At 42.4% G+C, this 20,674-nt stretch overlaps 1 protein-coding gene across 3 annotated transcripts in view; it reads left to right on the forward strand.

The window, feature by feature from the left end:
• Positions 1-20,674, forward strand: part of dock11 (dedicator of cytokinesis 11) — a 79,933-nt gene that overhangs the window by 16,401 nt on the left and 42,858 nt on the right. For 2 of the 3 annotated variants that reach the window (XM_086285226.1, XM_086285224.1), the window contains exons 11-31: positions 6-146; positions 1,476-1,748; positions 4,494-4,616; positions 4,706-4,788; positions 5,750-5,872; positions 6,096-6,172; positions 6,891-7,075; positions 7,260-7,325; positions 11,592-11,684; positions 14,069-14,192; positions 14,298-14,410; positions 14,594-14,671; positions 14,752-14,841; positions 15,749-15,870; positions 15,960-16,029; positions 16,117-16,242; positions 16,531-16,602; positions 17,013-17,159; positions 17,722-17,805; positions 19,156-19,267; positions 19,655-19,693. In XM_086285226.1, the coding sequence (XP_086141352.1) occupies positions 6-146; positions 1,476-1,748; positions 4,494-4,616; positions 4,706-4,788; positions 5,750-5,872; positions 6,096-6,172; positions 6,891-7,075; positions 7,260-7,325; positions 11,592-11,684; positions 14,069-14,192; positions 14,298-14,410; positions 14,594-14,671; positions 14,752-14,841; positions 15,749-15,870; positions 15,960-16,029; positions 16,117-16,242; positions 16,531-16,602; positions 17,013-17,159; positions 17,722-17,805; positions 19,156-19,267; positions 19,655-19,693 (2,341 nt within the window). The remainder of the gene's footprint in view (positions 1-5; positions 147-1,475; positions 1,749-4,493; positions 4,617-4,705; positions 4,789-5,749; positions 5,873-6,095; positions 6,173-6,890; positions 7,076-7,259; positions 7,326-11,591; positions 11,685-14,068; positions 14,193-14,297; positions 14,411-14,593; positions 14,672-14,751; positions 14,842-15,748; positions 15,871-15,959; positions 16,030-16,116; positions 16,243-16,530; positions 16,603-17,012; positions 17,160-17,721; positions 17,806-19,155; positions 19,268-19,654; positions 19,694-20,674) is intronic. The other variant, XM_086285225.1, reaches the window with a different exon arrangement.

The raw sequence follows: 20,674 nt of genomic DNA on the forward strand, positions 1-20,674 counted from the left end.
TCCAGAGGCTGGACTTCTCTGGGATCGAGCCAGACGTGAAGCCCTTCGAGGAGCGTTTTGGTCGACGTATAGTGGTCAGCTGCCACGACCTCACCTTCAGTCTGCAGGGCTGCGTGAATGAGAAGGGCGACGGTGTCCTTACCAATGTATGTCATCACCTTTGTTCCACAACACAGCTGTTCTGTGGTTTGCTACTTGTGCTACTGTTACATTAAACAGGTAAAAAAAGATGAATCATGGCCGCAGTTTTAAATAGGATGGCTTTGAGCACAGTCGCTCCATCTACCTGCTCTTTAAAGCATCAAGAGCTGAAGAGAGTTGAAACCAGGTATTATCTCTTCGTGCTGAGACTGTGAGGTAGCATAATGGCTCGTTATAGATTAAGACTTATGTTCAACAGAGTACATCACTACTCCTTCTAAAGGTATGTCGCCAGGTTGAAATCTATGGCTTTGACAGTGAATTACATCCTGAACCTGAGGATACATTTCTTAACTGCAGTACATAGCTTTCCTCTTCACACTGCAGATTTTCCGCCAGCCTCTCCCTCTGTAGTGCTGCCCCACATAATACACCTTCATAATTCATGTCAGTCTGGCTGGAAGCAACGGAAGTAGCCAAACTAGGATAACGCAACTCGATATTGTTGCATTAGCACTAAAACAAATCTTTCTTTATTTAAGCCTGAGGCATGGAGGGTCATGCAGAAATGTTTAATGTGTGCCGGATGAGGAGCTTTCAGTAGCGTGAGGTAGCATTTTTGAGCATATGTGAGCTCGGCCTTTGTCAGGGCTTTAGATCGCTTTAGATATAAAACACAGAGCTAAACCAACTTCTCCCCCTCCTCCTTTTCCTGCTTGCTGATGCATTAGAAAGGCTGGCAGGAGAAATCATCTGACTCATTTGTGGTTTGGAAGCAGCACACGCTCTCGTTCCCTCCTCTTCTTCCATCCCTTCTTTCCCTCGGCGGTCTCAGACAGCTTTAAAGTTCACTGGATGGAGCGATTTTGTCCATCGTGCAGGAATTGCAGGTTTCCAAAATAGAAAACTTTTTGCTTGTGCTTGAGGATGACACACTGAGAGAATACAAATATTTTTAGACATTTATCCATAAATATTTTGTCTGAATCTAGAATTTTGATTATTTCAGATTAAACAGATTAAACCTGTCCATTGAATCCTATTATAATAATTATAAATATATTCTTGAGCTCACACATACGACTCTCATGTTGTATTTAGTAAAACTTTGCATGTTGGTTGGACCCAGAAGTGACCATATTTGGGCAAAAGGTTGCTAGCTGATGTTAGCAGGCTGCATTACTGGTGGGAAGAGTGTGCATTATTGCTTAATTCATGCTAAAACTAAAGAGTCATATGACCTGATTTCTGAGATTTTGTCCTAAAGTGAAATGTTGTAAAGTAATAAAGGTACGTGCTGGACTGCAGCCTGTAACCGTCCCTCTGACTCGCAGGTGGAACCGTTCTTCATCAGCCTCGCTCTCTTCGATGTCTCCAAGAGCTGCAAAATCTCGGCCGACTTCCACGTTGAGCTCAATCCACCATCTGTCAGGGAGATGCTCACCGACACCTCCGCTCAAGCATCTCCTTCATCTGACTCGGACGGTGGTGGTGGAGTGAAGGACGGGGGACAGGGAGGAGTCCTCGTGAACGGAGACTCAGGGAAAGGAAACGGCCTGCCGCTGCTTCAGAGGGTGTCAGAGGCTCTGCTGCGCTTCCCCACTCAGGTAGGAACTATAATAGCATGTCGACAGGTGTCTGATAGAGAAAGTGACTGCAGCTGAGTCACACAGTCAGACCTGGGTGTGAAAGCTGAGTCACACTGGGTCATACAGATCTTGCTGTGTGGAAAACAAAATATTTTGTGCTCTTTGCAAAACTTTGGTGCTGGAGCTGGATTATTAAAAAGAGATCCAGCATGTTTGTCATCCTGCTGCGTTACAGGTTTAGTTGATGTGAAACTGAGACTGAACTCTGCTTCTGGTTTTACGTGACCTATGGTCAGTTAGCTTATATATAGAATACACTGAAAAGGAGTGTTAATTTATTTGGGTGGGGCTTCCCTAATGACCGTAGGACATCACACAGATCGAAGAGTAAAACAATCTGAACTTAAGCTGCTGTCCCTATTTATAAAGATGGCGATGTCATTATGTGAAATCCATAACAGGAAATATATGAAAAAACCCTGAAAGCTGAAAAAACCCTAAAAAACGAACATGTTGAAACACGAAGAGTCGATCGTTCTTACGAGAAGAGGGAAAACGTGTCTTTGAGTAACTCTCTCCTTCGACAGAGCAGGTAGAAGCATGCAGAAACTAAAAAGTAATGAGAGACTGACTCAAACGCAAGAAAATGATGGTTTTATGAGCTAGAATTTATAGAAATCATTTGTCTTGCATTGTTTTTATCACTTTCTGCACTTTTCTAAGCCAAGTTGATGGTTGGAGGCGGCCCTCTGTCATGCTTAGTCTTTAAAATGTCTACACACTGTTGAGCTCTCATCTGGTTCTGTCACATAGGTTCAGCTTTGCCATATTGGTTGCAGCTGGCCCAGCACAGTCCTGGCCTCAGTCAGGACTGCTGACACTGTGTGTGCAGTGAGTTAGCTGTTTTGGCCAGTGCATGATCTTTTTTGTTTTTTCATTCATTTCTCCACTGTCATGCTGAGTGTGTCACAAGCCAGCCTTTGGTCCCCAACCAGACCTAAAGAACTGTGAAAGGATCCCGTTCGGCTCATTCGGCGAACATTTGCAAGTGATTTCAGAATCACTTTGCTTCCTGATGTGAGCTCAGGCCTCGGGATGTAAGCTTTATGTCCTGTCACTTTGTTTTGCAGTATTTTAAGTCTAGAGTTTATTTGGGGAGAAATAATGTGCATGTGTGAGCGTTACTCTTGGCTCAGGCCCTTCTGCAAACATTTGCAGGTGCTGTGAGTTCGGCGCACACACGGCCTGTTCTTTACCTCTTGCCGCTTGGCCCGTTGCAGCGATGAAGTCACTAAACAAGGCCGGTGCCTGGTATAAACCAGCAGCGGTTATAAAACAAGCTCACTTTCCATTTCCATGACGGGAGAAACGAGTTGATGAACAGCGCAGCAAAAAGCAGGAAAAAGCTCAGAGACGAGGGGATGAATCAGGGCAGAGAGTGACAAACGCAGGATTTCTGCAGCCAGCAAACCAGCAGCAGGGCCGCCTTAAAGCTACAGGCATGAAAAAGTTTCATTTTTGGACTTCTCTGCCAGAAACATCTGTGCAGCACCAGCAGAACACACATGTACACACAAATATATGCATACAAACAGAGCGGCTCCTGCCTCTGTGATTAGTGTGCTATTATAGGTCTGCAGACCGCAGTTTAATTTAGGTGCATTGGGTGTGTTCCAAGGACACAGGCTTCACCTCTCATCTCTGCAGTAGCTCTCAGGAGGACGCCACAACCTCTGGACCCTCTGGTTATTTTCAGCAGTGAGATGGTTTATCTTTGCACAAAAAGGATGTGACACTGTTTATGAACTATGAGGAAAGTTTAATGCCCAAATGGAGCATTTACAAGCTTTTTTTTAACCACACTGTAAGAACTGGTCGACGATGAGCGGTGAGGAGCAAATAACGTCAAAAACTGAAAGCAAAAGCAGCTGTGTGTGGTTTTAAGGGCTGTGAATGAGGACAGAGGATGGATAGGCTTATGGCCTGGAGAGTAACCCTGCTCTGTGTGTGTGTCTGTGACTGGCAGCATGCTAGCCTCCTTAAAGATAAGTGTTAGTAATGTCCAGATTGTTATGTCTGCATCTGAATCAGCTGCTTCCTTGGTACTGTCATTCAGTTTTGTCACTTATGCTTTTTTTCTATTTCCAGAAATTTCTATTGAAGTTTTTATTAGTCATACCAGTGCGAGCAGCATAGCTTAGTCTGATTGTAGTTACTGTCGCCTTTGTTTGCTTTACTTGAACTTGGAAGCTTAAATGCAGACGCATCTCATCGGCCCTTAAATAGACGTGTGAGCACCATGTGGTTTTCCTGTACAGCTTTAGCATCAACCATTTCCCCTGAATCGATCTCACACAGAAGCAGGTGATGAATTTAAGAGTGACTTTTACACTATCACACATTCATACAGCGCTTTATTCCACACCTTTAAATTCCTTTTACCTCTCTCACACACACCACTTGATTGGATGACCCTTCCAAACAGGAAGTCAGCAACCGTTCAAGCTTCTGTGCCCACAACTGTGTTCCTGGCATGACCACGTTAGGGATATCTGTTTTCACTGAGATCATACAGAGCCGTGAACAGACTTTGGGAGTGAGAACGTGTTGAGCAGTCTGATAGGTTGGCGTATCATTTGAAACTTTGGCCACGTCTGTAGTCAGATTTCTCAGAAGAGCGTTCTAAGAAAAGACCCTCGAAAGCTGCCAAATCAAATCCCAACCACATGTCTTGATTGCTTCATTTCTCCCTCTCTTTTGCAGGGTATCTTTTCAGTGACTAACCCCCATGCAGATATCTTCCTGGTGGCCCGTGTGGAGAAGGTGTTACAGAATGGCATCACCCACTGCGCTGAGCCATACATGAAAACCTCTGACATCACTAAGGTACGCTGCCATTGATTTTGACCTCGTGGAGGAGACGGTGGAAACCGCTCCGGTGTTGACTTGATGATGTCTTTCCTGTGTCTCCTCAGACTGCTCAGAAGGTGCTCAAAGCTGCCAAGCAGACGTGCCAACGCTTGGGCCAGTACAGGATGCCGTTTGCTTGGGCTGCCAAGTAAGACAGAAATAATTCATGAGTCAAACCTCATAATCTTGTAAATAATCTGTTTTGATTCAACTCGGAGTGATCTCATGTGAACATGTGCAAAGGCATGAGCATAATAATATCATACAATTAGGTGTAAAGCCTCATCTATTTGTCATAGAGGGAGAAAATAAGATAATATTTACTTTTTGGACCCCAAAAGTTTAGGAATTTCTCAACTTTGAGGTTAAATAAAGTTCGTGTAAAAGAACATTTACTTGCTTGCTGATCTAGTTTGATCTGGATTATATTGATAAACATTATATTACGTTATCCCAGTTATGGAATTCAACATTCATAATGAAGAGCAGACAGTTCTGCTTTTTATTAGCTGCTGTTGGAAGTGCAGCTAATGAAAAGCAGCACAGAAAACTTCCAGGAACTGTCCGGTCTTGACGTGAAATTAGAATCTGTGACAGATTTTACAAGCCTCACGCCCCACCCCCATCTCCACCCTCATCCACACCCCAAGCCTCCAGGCCTAGTGGAGGCTTTCACATGTAACTGGTAATGCTGTGAGCTATAAAAATACTCCAGGCCAGCACAGAAGTCACACCTTTTTCTAAATGGTGTGAAAAATGATTAAGGGACTTCAGGCGTCATTCAAAAATGTTAGAACCCGCTGACATATATCCAAATATCCAGTAGAGATCACACAAAGACAAAAAGCCCCTTTCATACAACTGTTCTAAACTATAATCTGGAAGAAGAACAACAGCAACAAAAATATGGAAACACAGGGAAGCAGGGGAGTCTGTGTACAGGAGCAAGTAACTCTTTAATAGAACACATGAAGAAAACAAGTGTTTTTAAACAGTGAAAGCAAAACATTCCTTTATACTTCATACTTTATACTTTATACTGAAATGTTGGTATTTGGTTGCACATATGAGGCGAGAACTGTAATGAACCATGTGTGTTGTGGTTGCAGGCAGGTGTTCAAAGACGCTCAGGGCAGCCTGGATATGGATGGGAAGTTTTCTCCTCTCTATCGCCAAGACAGCAGCAAAATCTCGACCGATGACCTCATCAAGCTGTTGGCCGACATCAGGAAGTGAGTCAACACCACTCTGCTATTTAAGCTAGCGCTTAGTTACTGTGGCACAAAACCGTCATCCAGGGGTACACTTATGCCTTTAGGTCTATATTTCACATGCCATTGCCTGAGAGGAAGTACTACTCACCCAGGATTGTCATTAAGGAGGTCATCACATCTAAAGCACACTTAACCCTTAAAAGGACACTGATCTTGTACTGAATCTCCTTTTCCCTGTCAGACCAGAGAAAAGCAAACTTCAGATCATCCCTGGACAGCTGAACGTCACCATCGAGTGTGTCCCGCCTGATTTCTCAAGTAAGCAGATTTGTGGTGTTCACTGCATAAAACCCAACAATTCCATTAAATGATTTTACATTGGCCATCTCTGCGCGGGATGCAAGCAGCTACCTGTCTGTCGAGTGTCTGGGTCTGATGTTGAGGAAATGATCTCCATTCCTGAATGAATGTAGCCTGCAGATAGGCAGTGGTCACTGCCTCTGATCAGCCTAGTATATCCCAGTGATGTTCAATAAGAGACATAAATGATTATTTAGCCACTTTCTGATCCATAAAGCCTGAACTATTAAGCCAGTAGATCTGCTGAAACAGCCGCAGGGTGGGACGCTAAAGCAAAAATCGCACAAGCACAGGTTGGAGCAGACACTCTGTTCCTTCAGATTTCCACTAAGAGCGATCAGACTGGGCTATTAGCATGCTGGATGCTGCCTTGTAAAAGCCTTGTTAGCATGTTCTTTGAAGAACAACAGAATCAAATATTCCTGAATTAAAATTTTGTTAAATCTGAGAACTTTTGAGAAGTTAAATTTTTAGATCATCCGTATTATCAGATGCAATGATTCCCACAGAGAGCATGTGACACGGCGTGTAGGCAGCGTCAGGTTTCATGTCTGGGTTTGCACAGTGAAGGGTTTGTTTTGTAGCTCAGAAATGACGTTAACTGACATGACACGAGAGGCAGGGACACAGCAGTGGAGGTTTGGTCCTCTGACTCGACGTGTGCTCTGTGCCCCAGACACGGTGACGTCCTCTTACATTCCCGTCAAGCCCTTCGAGGACGGCTGTGAGCGGGTGTCGGTGGAGATCGAGGAATTCCTCCCCGAGGAAGCCAAGTACAACTACCCCTTCACCACTTACAAGAACCAGCTGTATGTCTACCCCCTGCAGCTCAAATATGACAACCAGAAGACCTTCACTAAGGTGCGTGAGTTAGGATGAAAAAGATGTGATGGGTGATGGTGCTGGTACATTTTAAATATTGCCCGTTTGTGTGTTACTGGTGCATACTGAGAACGAAGCGTGCGTGACTGACTGAGCTCAGAGACACAGTCGTTCTTACCGATCGTCTGCTTGGCTGACTAATGTCACCTTTCCTCCGTTGCAGGCTAGAAACATTGCCATCTGCATCCAGTTCCGAGATTCTGATGAGGAAGGTGCTGCTCCTCTAAAGGTCAGTGTGTACTGCAACATGTGACTTTTTCTAGATGCTGTTATGGTAAAGGTCAAACATTTTTCAGGTTTACCAATAAACTGTGATTGTCTTCAGACTATCATTGACATGATATATTGATGTATGAATTTATAACCAGATGTGTAGCAGTGGCTGGGGGTTGGAGCGGACTCATCGCTACATGTTCATGCAATCTGTCCAGTGTGTTTGAGAAGTACTGCACCTATATGACCTTGCTGTTCCCACTGTTTCTGTTATATATAGCAGATGGTCAGAAATGCATTAACCAAGTGCAACATTAAATCACCGCTGGCAGCCATATATAGGACAGAGAAGCAGCCACTGTGACGTCAGCCGTTGCTAGCAAAGAGCTGCTGTGAAGCCTCAGAGTATTGTTACAGTTGCCACCTGGCTGTTGTAAAACTGGATGTGATGAGTAATTTGCATATCTTGTGGATGAATGAAAGGACGCTGCACACTAATAATTTATAAGCCTAATAGGGTCAGCTGGGGTCACGGCAGATAGCTGCCCCTCCCTGAGACTGGTTCTGCTGGAAGTTTCTTCCTGTTAAACTGGAGTTTTTGTTCCACTTTTGCCAAACGCTCACTCACGGGGGGGTCGTTTGATTGTTGGGGGTTTCACTCTTTCATTGAAGCGTCTTTATAATACAGAATGCTTTGAGGCAACTTTTCTTGTGATTTGTTGTTGTATATAAACAAAACTGAAGTGAATTACTTACAAGGTAGGCCCACTCTAATTCAAACCCTGTTTTGCCATCTTTTTTACCTTTGTGGAGACTGTTGTTTACAAAATGAACATTGTGCTGTATGAAATAAGATTTCAAGCTAGCGGCTGAGACCATAAACTCATCAGGAAAGTTGTTTGTGAGCTCAAAGATCAACGGAGGTCCGTTTTTTCAGAGACGTTTATATGCACTAGGGCTCGGTATCGTCACTTATTTTGATTCAGATTCACAAGGTCCCGATCCAATGTGATCAGATTCGATTTGAATCGGGGAAATTTTGCCTCAGACTGTCAGAAATATTATAATTCTGATCATTTATCAGTACATATCCATATTTTTATGTCTATAAAAAGAAAGCTGACACTTGTGAGACTTTATCAAAGGTGTGAGCATCACAGCAGATGCCTTTATGTCAAAGTAGCTGAGGACAAAACACAGAAAAACATGTCAGAGATTTTCCTGGCCTGTTACAGAGGTTAAAGAGTTACAGAGGTTTTATTAGAGGCACAGCTAAGTGTTTTGCAATTTGGCATCATTTTAAGAAGTTTAATTTTCTTCAGTGAACAGCAGAAATGAGGCTTTGTTGTCAGAAGTCAGTTAAATTAAGTGGCCGACAGCGCTGTACATAACGGTAGACTGGTGCGTAATAAGCAAGCGAATGATGCAGAAAACAGAGATTTTTAGATGTGAAAGTGTTCTTAAAGTACAGAGAGAGAGAGAGAGAGTTGTGCAGGAAGTTTCATTATATCGTGGTGGAAGCAAAGCAGCAAAAGTAAGAGGGAATTCATGAGGATGTTTATGAGAAGCGAAATGTGAAGCGTAGATTGGATCTTCTTTTGCTGCTGGTTCAGTCAATTTTGTTTGGAGACAGACAAAACTGCAGCTTCAGAGTCTAGTGCAAAAAAAGGACGTAAACACAAAGCACGGACCCGCCAACGCATCAGAATCTGTGAGCTTTTGGCTTTTAGCCCCGATGGCATCTCTGCGTACGTGCCGTCGGGTGAGAAACCTGACATCTCACTGATTCTGATGTGTTGTGCAGAATCCGTGTACCTGCTCTCATTTGGTGTTTGGTGGTTGTCGAAATTTTGTGAGGTTTAACCTGAGATTCTGTCGTTTTGGGCAAAATAAATTTATATTTAAAAATCGATTCAGGATTTTAATGAATCGATATCGTGTTATTCAAGCTAAAATCGATTTTAATCAGAAAATCGATAATCTAAACCCACCCTAATATACACTTCTTTGCAGCCAGGAATCGCCCCTCTGCTGGCTGCCAGAAAGAATGCATCGGCTTCAGTTTTACAGACCCTGAAGCTTTTTTTTTGACATTATTCTGTACATCATTTTTCTTGTCTTATATGGAATATCTGTTTTTGCCTTATTACTTCTAGAGCTTGAAAAGGAGAGTTTATAGACAAGGAATAATGTATGGAAGAGAGAGTGACTCACATCTGTGTCTCATAGTTTTGTCAAAAGACAGGCTTAGGGTGATATTCTGGCTCTCTACATAGCTCAGCAAAGCTAATGGAGAGAAGAACATAGGAAAGGTTTTGAAATGCTACAGTCAACATAACGATAAAAAGGACACAAGGAAACAAATAGAGGAAGACCAATACAAAAAAAGTGAAGATTGTTGAAGAGGCGCACCAGAAGCCCGGATTATTGTTTGAGAAACAATAACACTGCAGTGGAATGTCCTGGGAGAGATTCGATCAGTGACAGGGGCCTCAGATATGATAAACTTTTCCTTTTATTGCTTTTTACAAAGTGGACTTGAGATTGCAGCTGAGGGGCCCAGGAGGAGAAGGGAAGCTCTCGCAGCAACCAGTTATTATAGCTGGCAACAGAAGATAATGAATGGTCACTCTTTTTCTCTCTGGCCACACATTTCAAATATTTGTGGTCGGAAATAGTCATCAAAGCGCTGCAGATTGTTTTTCTTTTCACGTTTCTTGAGGGAGAGAAACAGAAATTCTGAGTTTAACCACGAAAACATTGAGAATTTTCAATCAGCGGGCAGTCAGACATATTACACCGCAGCTAGAAAACACACAGATTGACCCAGACGTGGGTCAGACTGCGTTCCAGACAACGCTCAAAGTACTGTGAGGCAGAAAGCTGTTTACAAACAGGAGCAGGCGGCACACCTCTCGGGAGATTTAATCAGAGTTAGCGGAAGCTCAGTAAGGTCCTGGGGTTCACATAAGACACAGCCGGACTGAGAGGAAATTCATTCAAAGCCTTATGGAGTCGGAATGTGAGGGCTGAAGAGGATGGAATTCTCAGAGGACGGGAATTTAAAGTGCATTCATTTCCATTTCATCGTTGAGAGACCAGTTGCTCCTCAATCCTTGAGTTCATGGTTGGAGTGCTCTCATTTTTGCACCAGTGGCCGACACTTTAAGTCATGTGTGGTACAGTTCATGTGCTAACATGCCAGCCTTTGTGATAGATAATATCAGAAGCAGCTCCTCCAGACCTCCTTCGGCCCCCATCCTGACTCAAAAATCGTAACTCCCATCAGCCTCTTTGCCTCTGCAGTGAGGGCTCTAAAGGTACACATCAAACCATGCACCACCTGAATCTCAGATCTTTTCCCCCGCCTCTTTCCTGCTCCACCTACAGCTTGTTTCCAGATTGTTCTGGCATTTGTGAACCCTGTCCTCTCTCACGAAGCCTCTCCCATCCTCTGGGCTCGTCTCCTGCGGAGGCTTTCAGGCATTTGGCTCCTGTAGCTCTGTCCGTCCTGTTGGCTAGCACTGCACATTCATGCTCATTAGAGATGACAACAATAGTTAGCATCCTAATTACAGTATGAAGCCATCACAAGAGGTTGGAATTTTTTCCCTCCCCTTTGTCACCCCTCATTAGAAACATCCTGACCTGGTCAAGCTTGAGCTTGTTGCGATTTTTTAATTTTTCCCACAGAGTTCTTGCACTGACTCCTCCTCAAAAGTGATCATCAGAGGTCAAAAGTCAACTTAACCTTAGCCTGGTCCTGCCAAAGGGTTCTTCCTGTTAACGGGGAGTTTTTCCTTCCCACTGTTACCAAATGCTTGCTCATGGAAACGGGGTGGGATCTCTATTATTAGAGAACCCAATAAAAGACCCTCTATTGTTGTAGGGTCTTTACCTGACAATATGAAGCAGCCCTCGAGACAACTCTTGTTGTCATTTATTGAATTGAATTGACTTGTTTGTGTCATCATGTCCTGGAGGAAGGGCTCTGCTGCTCACATAAAATAAGTCCGTGAGTTTTGTGCAAGGTTTGCGCTGTGGCATCTGTCTAGTCAGAGCCCAAACATTTTGCGATCTTAGGTCGTCCTTTGTAGTTTCTCTCAGGCTATGTTTAAATCATTGCTGATTCAAAGTGTAATGCATGATCCATACAGGCTTGCTCACTCCCTCGCCTTTTGTACAAATTATGGCAGTAACCACAGCTTCCTGAGCGCTTACTCATCACTGTGCCCGTAAAATCAAAGGAGTCCAATAACCAATGTGCCTCTTTGCCTTTCAGTGCATCTACGGCAAGCCGGGAGATTCACTCTTCACCAGCAGCACCTACGCAGCCGTCCTGCACCACAATCAGAGCCCTGACTTCTACGATGAGGTGAGCTCATGTTGCAGGCTCGACCTTATTTCTTCTATGGCATCGCCTTTCAATTCATATTAAATTAGATCAAGTTAGCAGATTTAGAGGAAGTTGAGTGCTTCCAAAAACTGAGAAATGAGTTTGATTTTAAAAAGAAATTTAGTTTATGCCCTTAAATCTTTTTTTTTTTTTTTTCCTAATTGGCCGTCTTTAGTACTGACATTCCTCAGCAGCACTGAGATAATCCCATAAATCTGTCTCAGGGCTGTGATCTCGCACTAAACTGACCCGACAGTCAGTGCACGCATGCACATGCACACACACACAAATACAGCTCAGCGAGAGAGGTACAGTTAGAGCGGTAGAGCAGAGGGGGTCCATATGGCCTTGATATCAAACGGATTAGGATCTTAAGCTCCCCCTGTGTGCACCCACATGCATGCAGGAACACACAGAAGTGCACTCTGTGGGATTTCCCTTCACATTGTTCAGCTTCCAGTCACATCAACCAAAATTTCTGCTTCAGCAAGGCAACGATGATCTTTGTGCTTCTAAATCTGTCAGTCTTGTTAGTTCCATAGTGAAGTGCATTTAAAAGCAACATGTAGGACACATTTATAGTTACTGATATTATATAAAGGGTTCTGATTTTGTTTTTCACACCTAAAATTTGTTAACTTTTATATCTTAAGGATATATCTTGTCTGGTCTTTAGACTTTTGTCTAATTTATCGAGAAGAGTAAATTTAAAACAGAACGATGCATGAATCACGTGTTCTGGTGTTATAAATGTAAGAGCCGTGATATTCAGTCATGGCATTGAGAGGCTGTTTATGACGATGTGGGTCTGTGCATGTCATCAAAACTTTTTTGTGTCATTTCCTGTCAATAAAAAACAGCATGTGTGGTTGCAGGGAAAATCCATCTCCCTGTTGTTGCTGCCCTCTGGTGTCTCAGTGTCACAGCAGCAACTCCCAGATGAAACAATGCTTTTGCTGTTGTTTGTTTTTTTGATTTCATTCTAAACATTAATTTAAGGATAAACACATAAATAAAAAAGCACAAGCAAACCCCTTTCATTTTCTTCATGGAGAGAAAATGCACAAAGTGTTCAAATTCATGCCAGAAACACTCAAAAAGAGAACTGTTACACTACAAAAGCATCCCAAACGTCTCCAAACAGCTCCAGTTTCTGCTTCAGTACATGTGTCGTTCTCTGTAGAAGGTGATTTGACATCTTTAGTGTGTGACATTTACTCCAAAACAATGCTGTTAGCCTTTCGCCATCTAAAAAATATCATTTTCATTGATGTTCAACTTTTTTACTCAAGTAAAAGTGTCAAAGTACAGGCTCTGAAATGTACTCACAGTAAGAAAGTAGCTCTTTGAAGTTCTACTAACAACTTTCATACAAAGGTAACTGAACCGATATTAATATAATAATATCATAATATTAGTGAAACAGTGAAACAACAACTGAATTCAACAAGATGTCAGCAGTTTCACTGTGGCAGATGTCCGTCCCTTACACTGACACTAAACTGTTTATCCTGACTTTATACCAGACAGAACACAGTTGGTATAAAGTTGGAATTCAGTGCATGAATCTAATCTTCATCAGCTTAAATGCAAATGCATCTCTGCTACACTTGATGTAACCTAACTCTGACTTTCTTTCTTATCCTTCTCCATCTCTGAGTGAAGCTGGCTCTCTTTCTTCTCTCCCTGTGAAATCCAGCAGGTGGACCTGTAGCTTGTAACACACTGTGTGTTTGCTGATGTTCGCTGAACTGGTAGAAGCGTTGCATTTAAAATGGCCTATTCTGCAGCACAAGCTAGATTCTGAAGTACTGCTATCACAACTTACACCTGCACTCACCTGCGCCCACTTTAACTCCCAACTCTATAGATGATACTGCTGAAGTAACAAGTCTGTTATGAAAATGTAAGGAATAGAAACTACAGATATTTGTTTAAAAATGTGGGGAGTAAAAATGAAAAGTAGTCCAAAAAAGCTACTCAAGTAAAGTACAGATAGCTGAAAATACACAAGATGGTTATTTTTAGATGCCTTTTGTTGATTTTATGTTAATTTTACCTCTTAATAATTTAGAGGCTGAAGGAAACCCTCACTGTCAGTACATTTTTGCAGGTTTAGAGAAACACTAACGCCATTATGGTTAATGTAACTCCCTTAATTTGAGCAAAAAAACATCAAAAAAGACAACAAGGAAATCACAGCATGTGGCACATCCTTTAAAATGTTGCCTTGGCAGTACTATGTAATACCTATATGGTATCCATTATTGGAATCAGTGCCTCTAATCTTGTTTATGTGTGAAGATTGAACTGATGGTGACATAAGAAGATTAAAACAGCGACCTGCTCCTCTGTGTGTGCAGGTGAAGATCGAGCTGCCGGTTCACGTGCATGAGAAACATCATATCCTCTTCACCTTTTACCACATCAGCTGTGAATCCAGCAGCAAAGCCAGCAGCAAGAAGAGGGACGGAGTGGAGTCACTTGGTGAGAAATTTGGCTTAATGAAGCTTTATTAAAATGTTGGTGAGCACATTATTTAGCTTGTTAAAATGCCTTCTTCTAAAGCTCGGCTGCTTTCGCGTGTTTCAGTGGGCTACTCCTGGATGCCTTTGCTTAAAGATGGGAGGATGCAGTCGTTGGAGTTCCAGTTGCCCGTGGCTGCCACTTTGCCTGCTGGATATCTTTGTCAGGACACCAGGAAGGTTAGATTGTAGCCATGAAAACGATCTGGTCAGCTCTGTCACTGTCATGCTCACGATGTTAAAGCGAACGTTGACCCCTCGTGTTTTAGCCCTGAAGGTTATTGGAGTTTTGAGGGAATGTGAAAAGTTTGCAGATACTTTATTGACTCTGTTTTGTCTATTATTCTCTTCGAATGGTCTCAGGCTGATATCAAGTGGGTGGAAAACGCCAAGACACTGTTTAAAGTGAGGACCCACGTAGCATCAACGATATATCCTCAGGTACAATTTGGTTCTTTTGCTTTTTTATGCACAAATGAAGGTTTTCAGGAACACTGATGTCCTGTTTTGTTTCGCCGCAGGACCTCCACCTACACAAATTCTTCCAGCACTGCCAGCTGATGAGAACAGCATCAGAGGGCAACCCAGCAGAACTGATCAAATACCTGAAGGTAAGATGCTGTGAGGCAGTGCACAGTCAGTTTTTTAGCTTTGGTCCATGTGCAGTTATTGATCATTTACAGTACTTCCACTATATGTGTCATTCGGCAATGCACTAACAGATCGATCATTTTTGTAGGGCATGCATCATTATGACTACTTATGAGCTTTCACAGTCATTCAACAATCAAAATACCTTTCAGTGCTATTATACAACAGCCTCCATTAAAGCAATAAAAGGCTTATAACACAGTTTATTAAGTTAATAAGGGATATGGTTGGATGAATGGATGGATGATGGCAACCCCAAATGCAACAATGACAAAAGATATTGCCAAAAAACTAAATCTTTTTAGACATTAACCTCTTTTGTACTGAATTTTGTATGAAAAATCATAACTATTTAAATGCTAGAGGAAATCAGTTGAAGTATTTGTCTTATTTTTGAGAGGTTTTCCTTTGGGAAAACATTTTTATGGGATGACTAACATTTTAGGGAGCAATTAACATGCGTGGGAAATGAAGGCTGGCCCGGGTGGTCCGACCCAGCAGGCAAACTGCTGCAGGTCAAAGTTTTGCTGTTTTGGCAGCATAAGTGGTACCAACAGAATGTCACTGCGGCTAAGCCCATCTTTTTTATACAGTCTATGCTGTGAATATGAAGGAAATGTGTCAGCAATGTCTGACAGGGAATTTCATTACATCAAGCACAGAGATTCAGCTACAGATCAAGACAGATTTTCACATATATTTCTTATCAGATAAAATAATGCCGAGCGCTGATTTTATATCTAATAGGCTACAGTTTTTCAAGATCAGGGCGATATATATATATTGTGTGGAGGCGTGTAATCACGATTCTTGTAAATATCTGGGAGTCAGAAGTAAAAGTGATCTTGTCTGGCCTCTTTCCCTCAGTGCCTACATGCCATGGAGACTCATGTCATCATCACCTTCCTGCCGACAGTGCTGATGCAGCTGTTTGAGGTGCTCACAGCCGCCACCAAAGAAGCCCACGAGATTGCTGTTAACTCTTTGCGGTCAGCTAAAAAACAAATTCTTTGTACTTTTACTGCTTTTACTCCTGATAAAAGGACATAGATTGAATTTCCATGCTCTGTGCCCTCAGTGTGATCATACATATAGTTTCCAAATGCCACGAGGAGGGACTGGAACACTACCTGCGCTCTTTTGTTAAGGTAAGCTGCCGCAAACACTGCCTGTGTTTCTGCTTGTGTCTATAAACTAAAGTGCTTTTGTTTTACTGTTCTCTCTCTTCTTCGTAGTACGTGTTTGTAACCAACAATCCTGCATCAGGAAACTCAGTGACCACTCACGAGTTGCTGGCCACAGCTGTAACAGCCACCCTCAAGCAAACTGCTGATTTCAACACCAGCAATAAACTGCTCAAGGTGCGCACTCAGTCGCGCGGATAATTCATGCATCCGTCCACACGTAGAACCAACTTTAAGCAGCAGATGGTGCAACTCTCTAAGAATGGAAACGAAGGGTTCTGACAGCAGTTGTCACCAGTTTCGAAAGAGAAACTTGTTCAACATGTAGCTGCTTGTAGGACACTACACTTCTCATGTCTCTTTTATCTCTCTTCCAGTTTCCCCTGACTCACTCTGCTTGTAATGTACTCCCATTATATTCCTAGGAAGATTGCATAATGGGTAACCTTTCGCTCTTTTCTGCAGTACTCTTGGTTCTTCTTTGAAACCATGGCAAAATCCATGGCTCAGTACCTGCAGGAGGAGAACCGCATGAAGGTTGGTAAAAAGCGTTTTTCGCTCAATAACGCTGAGCAGTTCAAGAGTTTGTAGTCTTTAACTGAAAGTCTTATGTGGACTGGATGTTGTTATAAGACCTAGTCCACATATTGTTATGTCCGCGTAACCACATGCGATGACACAAAACACAGACACCCAAAGAAAACTCATTGTGTACTTGGCATTCTGATACCGCGAGCCTGTGTTACATCTGAGTCTTTGCCAAAAATCCTAAACATTCAGCAGCAGGCCGAGCTGCGCTGCTGTTTGCTGCTACACAGAAGTAGTTAGAGACAGTATAAACCTTTTAGTCTTATCTATATGCTGGGAATGATCTGTCTTCATAATATGGGTGGCTGTTTGACTTTAAAGTGATGCATCATTACATGCTATTCCTCCCCACTCTTTAGATGCCACGGGCCCAGCGCTTTCCGGAGAGTTTCCACCAGGCTCTGCAGTCCTTGGTGTTGTCCATTATGCCGCACATCACCATCCGCCACTCAGAAATCCCAGAGGAGGCTCGCTGCATCAACTTGAGCCTGGCGAATTTCATCAAGGTGTGAACCCCAAAGGCTAAATATGAAACCAGCTCAAAGAAGACCTGTTGCTCATTTCCAGCTGCTTATTTTTATTCATGGACTTTGCTAGAGTAGGGCCTTTTACTGGGCCTTGCTGTAGTCATTCAAGGCATCCCTTGATTTAAACAGGCTGATTTAGCTCCTTCTGATTGGCAGCCCTTCATAAGCAGACTGTTTACAACGGCAAACTGGTGAGGCTTTGTTCTTTAAGCAGCTCTTTAAGCCTAAGATAACCATTTTAGGTACTCTCTTTGAGGCCCTTTCCTTAATAGGGATCACTGTTATTTATATATGACAGAAAATTAAAAAAACAAAACAGGTTTGCTGTAATTTTAGTTCAGGGTGTATTACGAGCCTGAACTTGTATTAGCAGTGTTGTTGTGATCCGTAAGATTATGTGTTACTGCTGTGCCTCAGGACACGACAGCGCCGCCTTTAAATGCTGATCTCAGACAAAATAGTGCATTGTTTTGTCTGAGATCTCCATCGTTTTGCATGAATTTCAGCAGCTTGTTTTCTCGTGTCTGCTTTCTCTCCTCAGAGGTGCCTGACTGTCATGAACAGAGGTTTCGGTTTCGGCCTGGTCAACCACTACATGTGTCATTTCAGCCCTAAAGATCCCAAGGTACGTGTTCCACAGAGCTGGGCAACCTCACAACGTCAGAGTGGAGGTGTAGCACATGTGTGACAACCCAAGGCTTCAATAATTCAATAATAAATAGCACATATCAATAATATTTAATTTATTTGTTCAATAAAATGTTAATAAAAGTAATTTTATGAATCATACACACTGTTATTGATTATAGCTGATGTAGTATGTTTTCTAATAAAGGTTCTATTACTTCTCAGTGAGTCAGTTCTAATAAAGCCGCTTCCTGCTCAGAGGTTTCCTGTCACGTACAAAATTTCATAAACGTATTAAACCATCTGTTGTAAACACAAGAACGTAAATATTTTACAAACCTGTGGACAAATTGTTTACAAATCTTAAAATCATATTGTTGTTTGTTAGTGAAATAAACTGAATGGATGTTTCTGAACTCAGCTTTGTGCAGGCATACTCTTCCTCTCTGAGATCAGAAATGAATTAAATGCAATATTAAACTCTTTTAGCAGCTTTCTTGTAAAACTGTGCGTTTGAAAAATTCATGCATGATTGCAATAATTATATTCGCATTAAAAATATTATTACTGATGGATTAACCATTACAGAAACATGAAAAATGAGTTATTATAGTTTTATATTTATTAGTTTTATATATATTTATATATAATTAATTTTTAATTTCATTTTAAATGTTTGTTTTTAGTTAGTTTTGAGGGCAGCTCTTCTTATTTCAGTTTAATTTTAATTGTTTGAAAATGTTTAATTTTAGTTGAGTTTTTATTCGCTTCAGTGTCACTTTGAGTCTTTATAATTATTACTGTACGGAGGGCATATGTCAGAGGCAAATTTAGGTTTTTAGGAAGTTTTTTTTTAAGTTTAAAAAAACAAAACAAAAACTAGTGAAACTACTCAAACTAGCCTAAAAAATTTTATCCAAAAAGGGGACATTTTTTCCCCCTTGGAGCAATTTATTATTGAATTTTCTTAAACACGTGCATCAGCACTGCTGCATTCTAAACATCAGTTGCACCTTTATGTTTGCAGATTCACGGCATTCATTATTTATTATTAACCACCTTAAAGGACAAAGATCTAAAGTGAACTGAAGCGTGCACTGGGGCGTTTTCGTGAGCGCCTCCACGATGTGTGTGTAGTCGCGCCCTGTCTCATGCTCACCTGTCGCTGTGTCTGATGTTGAACAGTTTCTCCCGGCCTTCTCTGTTTATGTTGTTTGGATTTGTTAGTCAAATGTGTTGCTCTCACAGACGCCCCGCCGCGGGCAGCTTTTGATGTTACATTGAGAATTCTGTTTGGCCGAAATTTGCATATTTGTGTGCGAACCGCACTCTCGCCCGTTGGCCACAGGTGCTGACCGAGATGAAGTTTGACTTCTTGATGACCTTGTGTAACCACGAGCACTTCATCCCTCTCAACCTGCCCATGGCTTTCGGGCGCACCAAGCTGCAGAGGGTACAAGGTAAGAGCGCGCTGTGTAGGCCTACTTTTTACCGCACATGTATCCACTGACCTGCTGTCACACGACCCCAGCCCCTGACCTTTTTCTGACATGCATCCACCACACTGATCCTATTAACCCGCCTGATTGTTTGGCCCACAAACACACCCACACACACACACACACATTACATCACACCTATCCGCATTAGTCGGATCTCTGGTGAACAAGGTTTGCCAACACTTTATCGCACAACCCGTTTTACACGACACCATGAAAACAAACACTGGAGTGCGCGCTGTGGAAATGCTGCATGGATTGTTTACAGTTTTACCCCGAATGTCTTTATTTTTACTCCACCCCTCTCTGTTTTTTGTTGTTTGTTTGTGTGTTTTTGCTTGTGGTCAGATTTTATTCCGTATGCGACGGAGCTTTTTGGGCCCGTAGGTAGGTGAAGCCCACCGCACCCATTGACACCACCACGTTTGCTGACACCTTGCACATGACTGCTCCTCCTTGTCCTCACCTGCACTAACCACACCGCCGCCTGATTTTTTTCCCTCCCACCCACCCTCATAGGGCACTCATTCCCCTCACACTCGGAATAATGCTAATTCCGGGCTCTTGCCTTCATTTTCCTACCAGGGCCCGAGCCTGCGTGCTGTAGAGGAGAGCAGCTGGGCTGTTATGGGAATCAACAAATCCTCTTTTCCTAATGCTTAATTCACTTGATTGTTGTAAACACCAGTCAGAAGCATCTCTCATGAAGCTGTGGTTCTCTCTCGCTTTCCTCCGCCCGTCTGTCTCTCTGTCTGCCTGCCCGTGTCTGTCATTAGAGGAGATAATTGGAGATGGTTTCTGTTTTCCAGGCTGCACTGCCTGTGTTAATATTAACCCAGGGCTGCTGTTGAACTCCATGTCATTGTTTCTGTTGAACTTCTCATTTTTTAGTGGTCTGTTTGTTTATTTCTCTTGTCTGAATAACACCGAAAGATCATTTCCAGCAGATTTCCTGATGAATTATTCAAGTCCGCTCCGCTTTGTGTGTTGTGGAAACGTTAATGTCCTGATGAATGTGTTCCGTGAGTTTGTTGCATAGTGGTTTGGAGCGATGCACTTTGAATGATTGAATTTGCCACACTTGCTTCTATCAAACATTATAACTACTGAATAAGACACATCATATCGTATAAATCTGCTGTGTTTGTGTCGGTGCTTGTTTGGTGCTTTTAATGCAAAGCGCTCTGAAGCATTTATCTTGCAAGGCGCCGCAAAAGAGAAAAGCCAGGAAGTAAAACTCTTGAGGGCCAAGTTGTGCACTATTAAGCCAGGATGTTTTTTATTTATAGTTATTTAGTAAAAATATGCAGTCTGAGGAGAAATTAAAGGAAAAAAACAAACAAAAACAGTTCATTAGCCGGATCACTG

The sequence above is a fragment of the Aulonocara sp. 'chitande type north' Nkhata Bay genome, linkage group LG3 (assembly GCF_057382095.1).
Source record: "Aulonocara sp. 'chitande type north' Nkhata Bay isolate Kocher_YH1m ecotype deep benthic linkage group LG3, A_spYH_male_GT1.1, whole genome shotgun sequence".
NCBI lineage: Eukaryota > Metazoa > Chordata > Actinopteri > Cichliformes > Cichlidae > Aulonocara > Aulonocara sp. 'chitande type north' Nkhata Bay.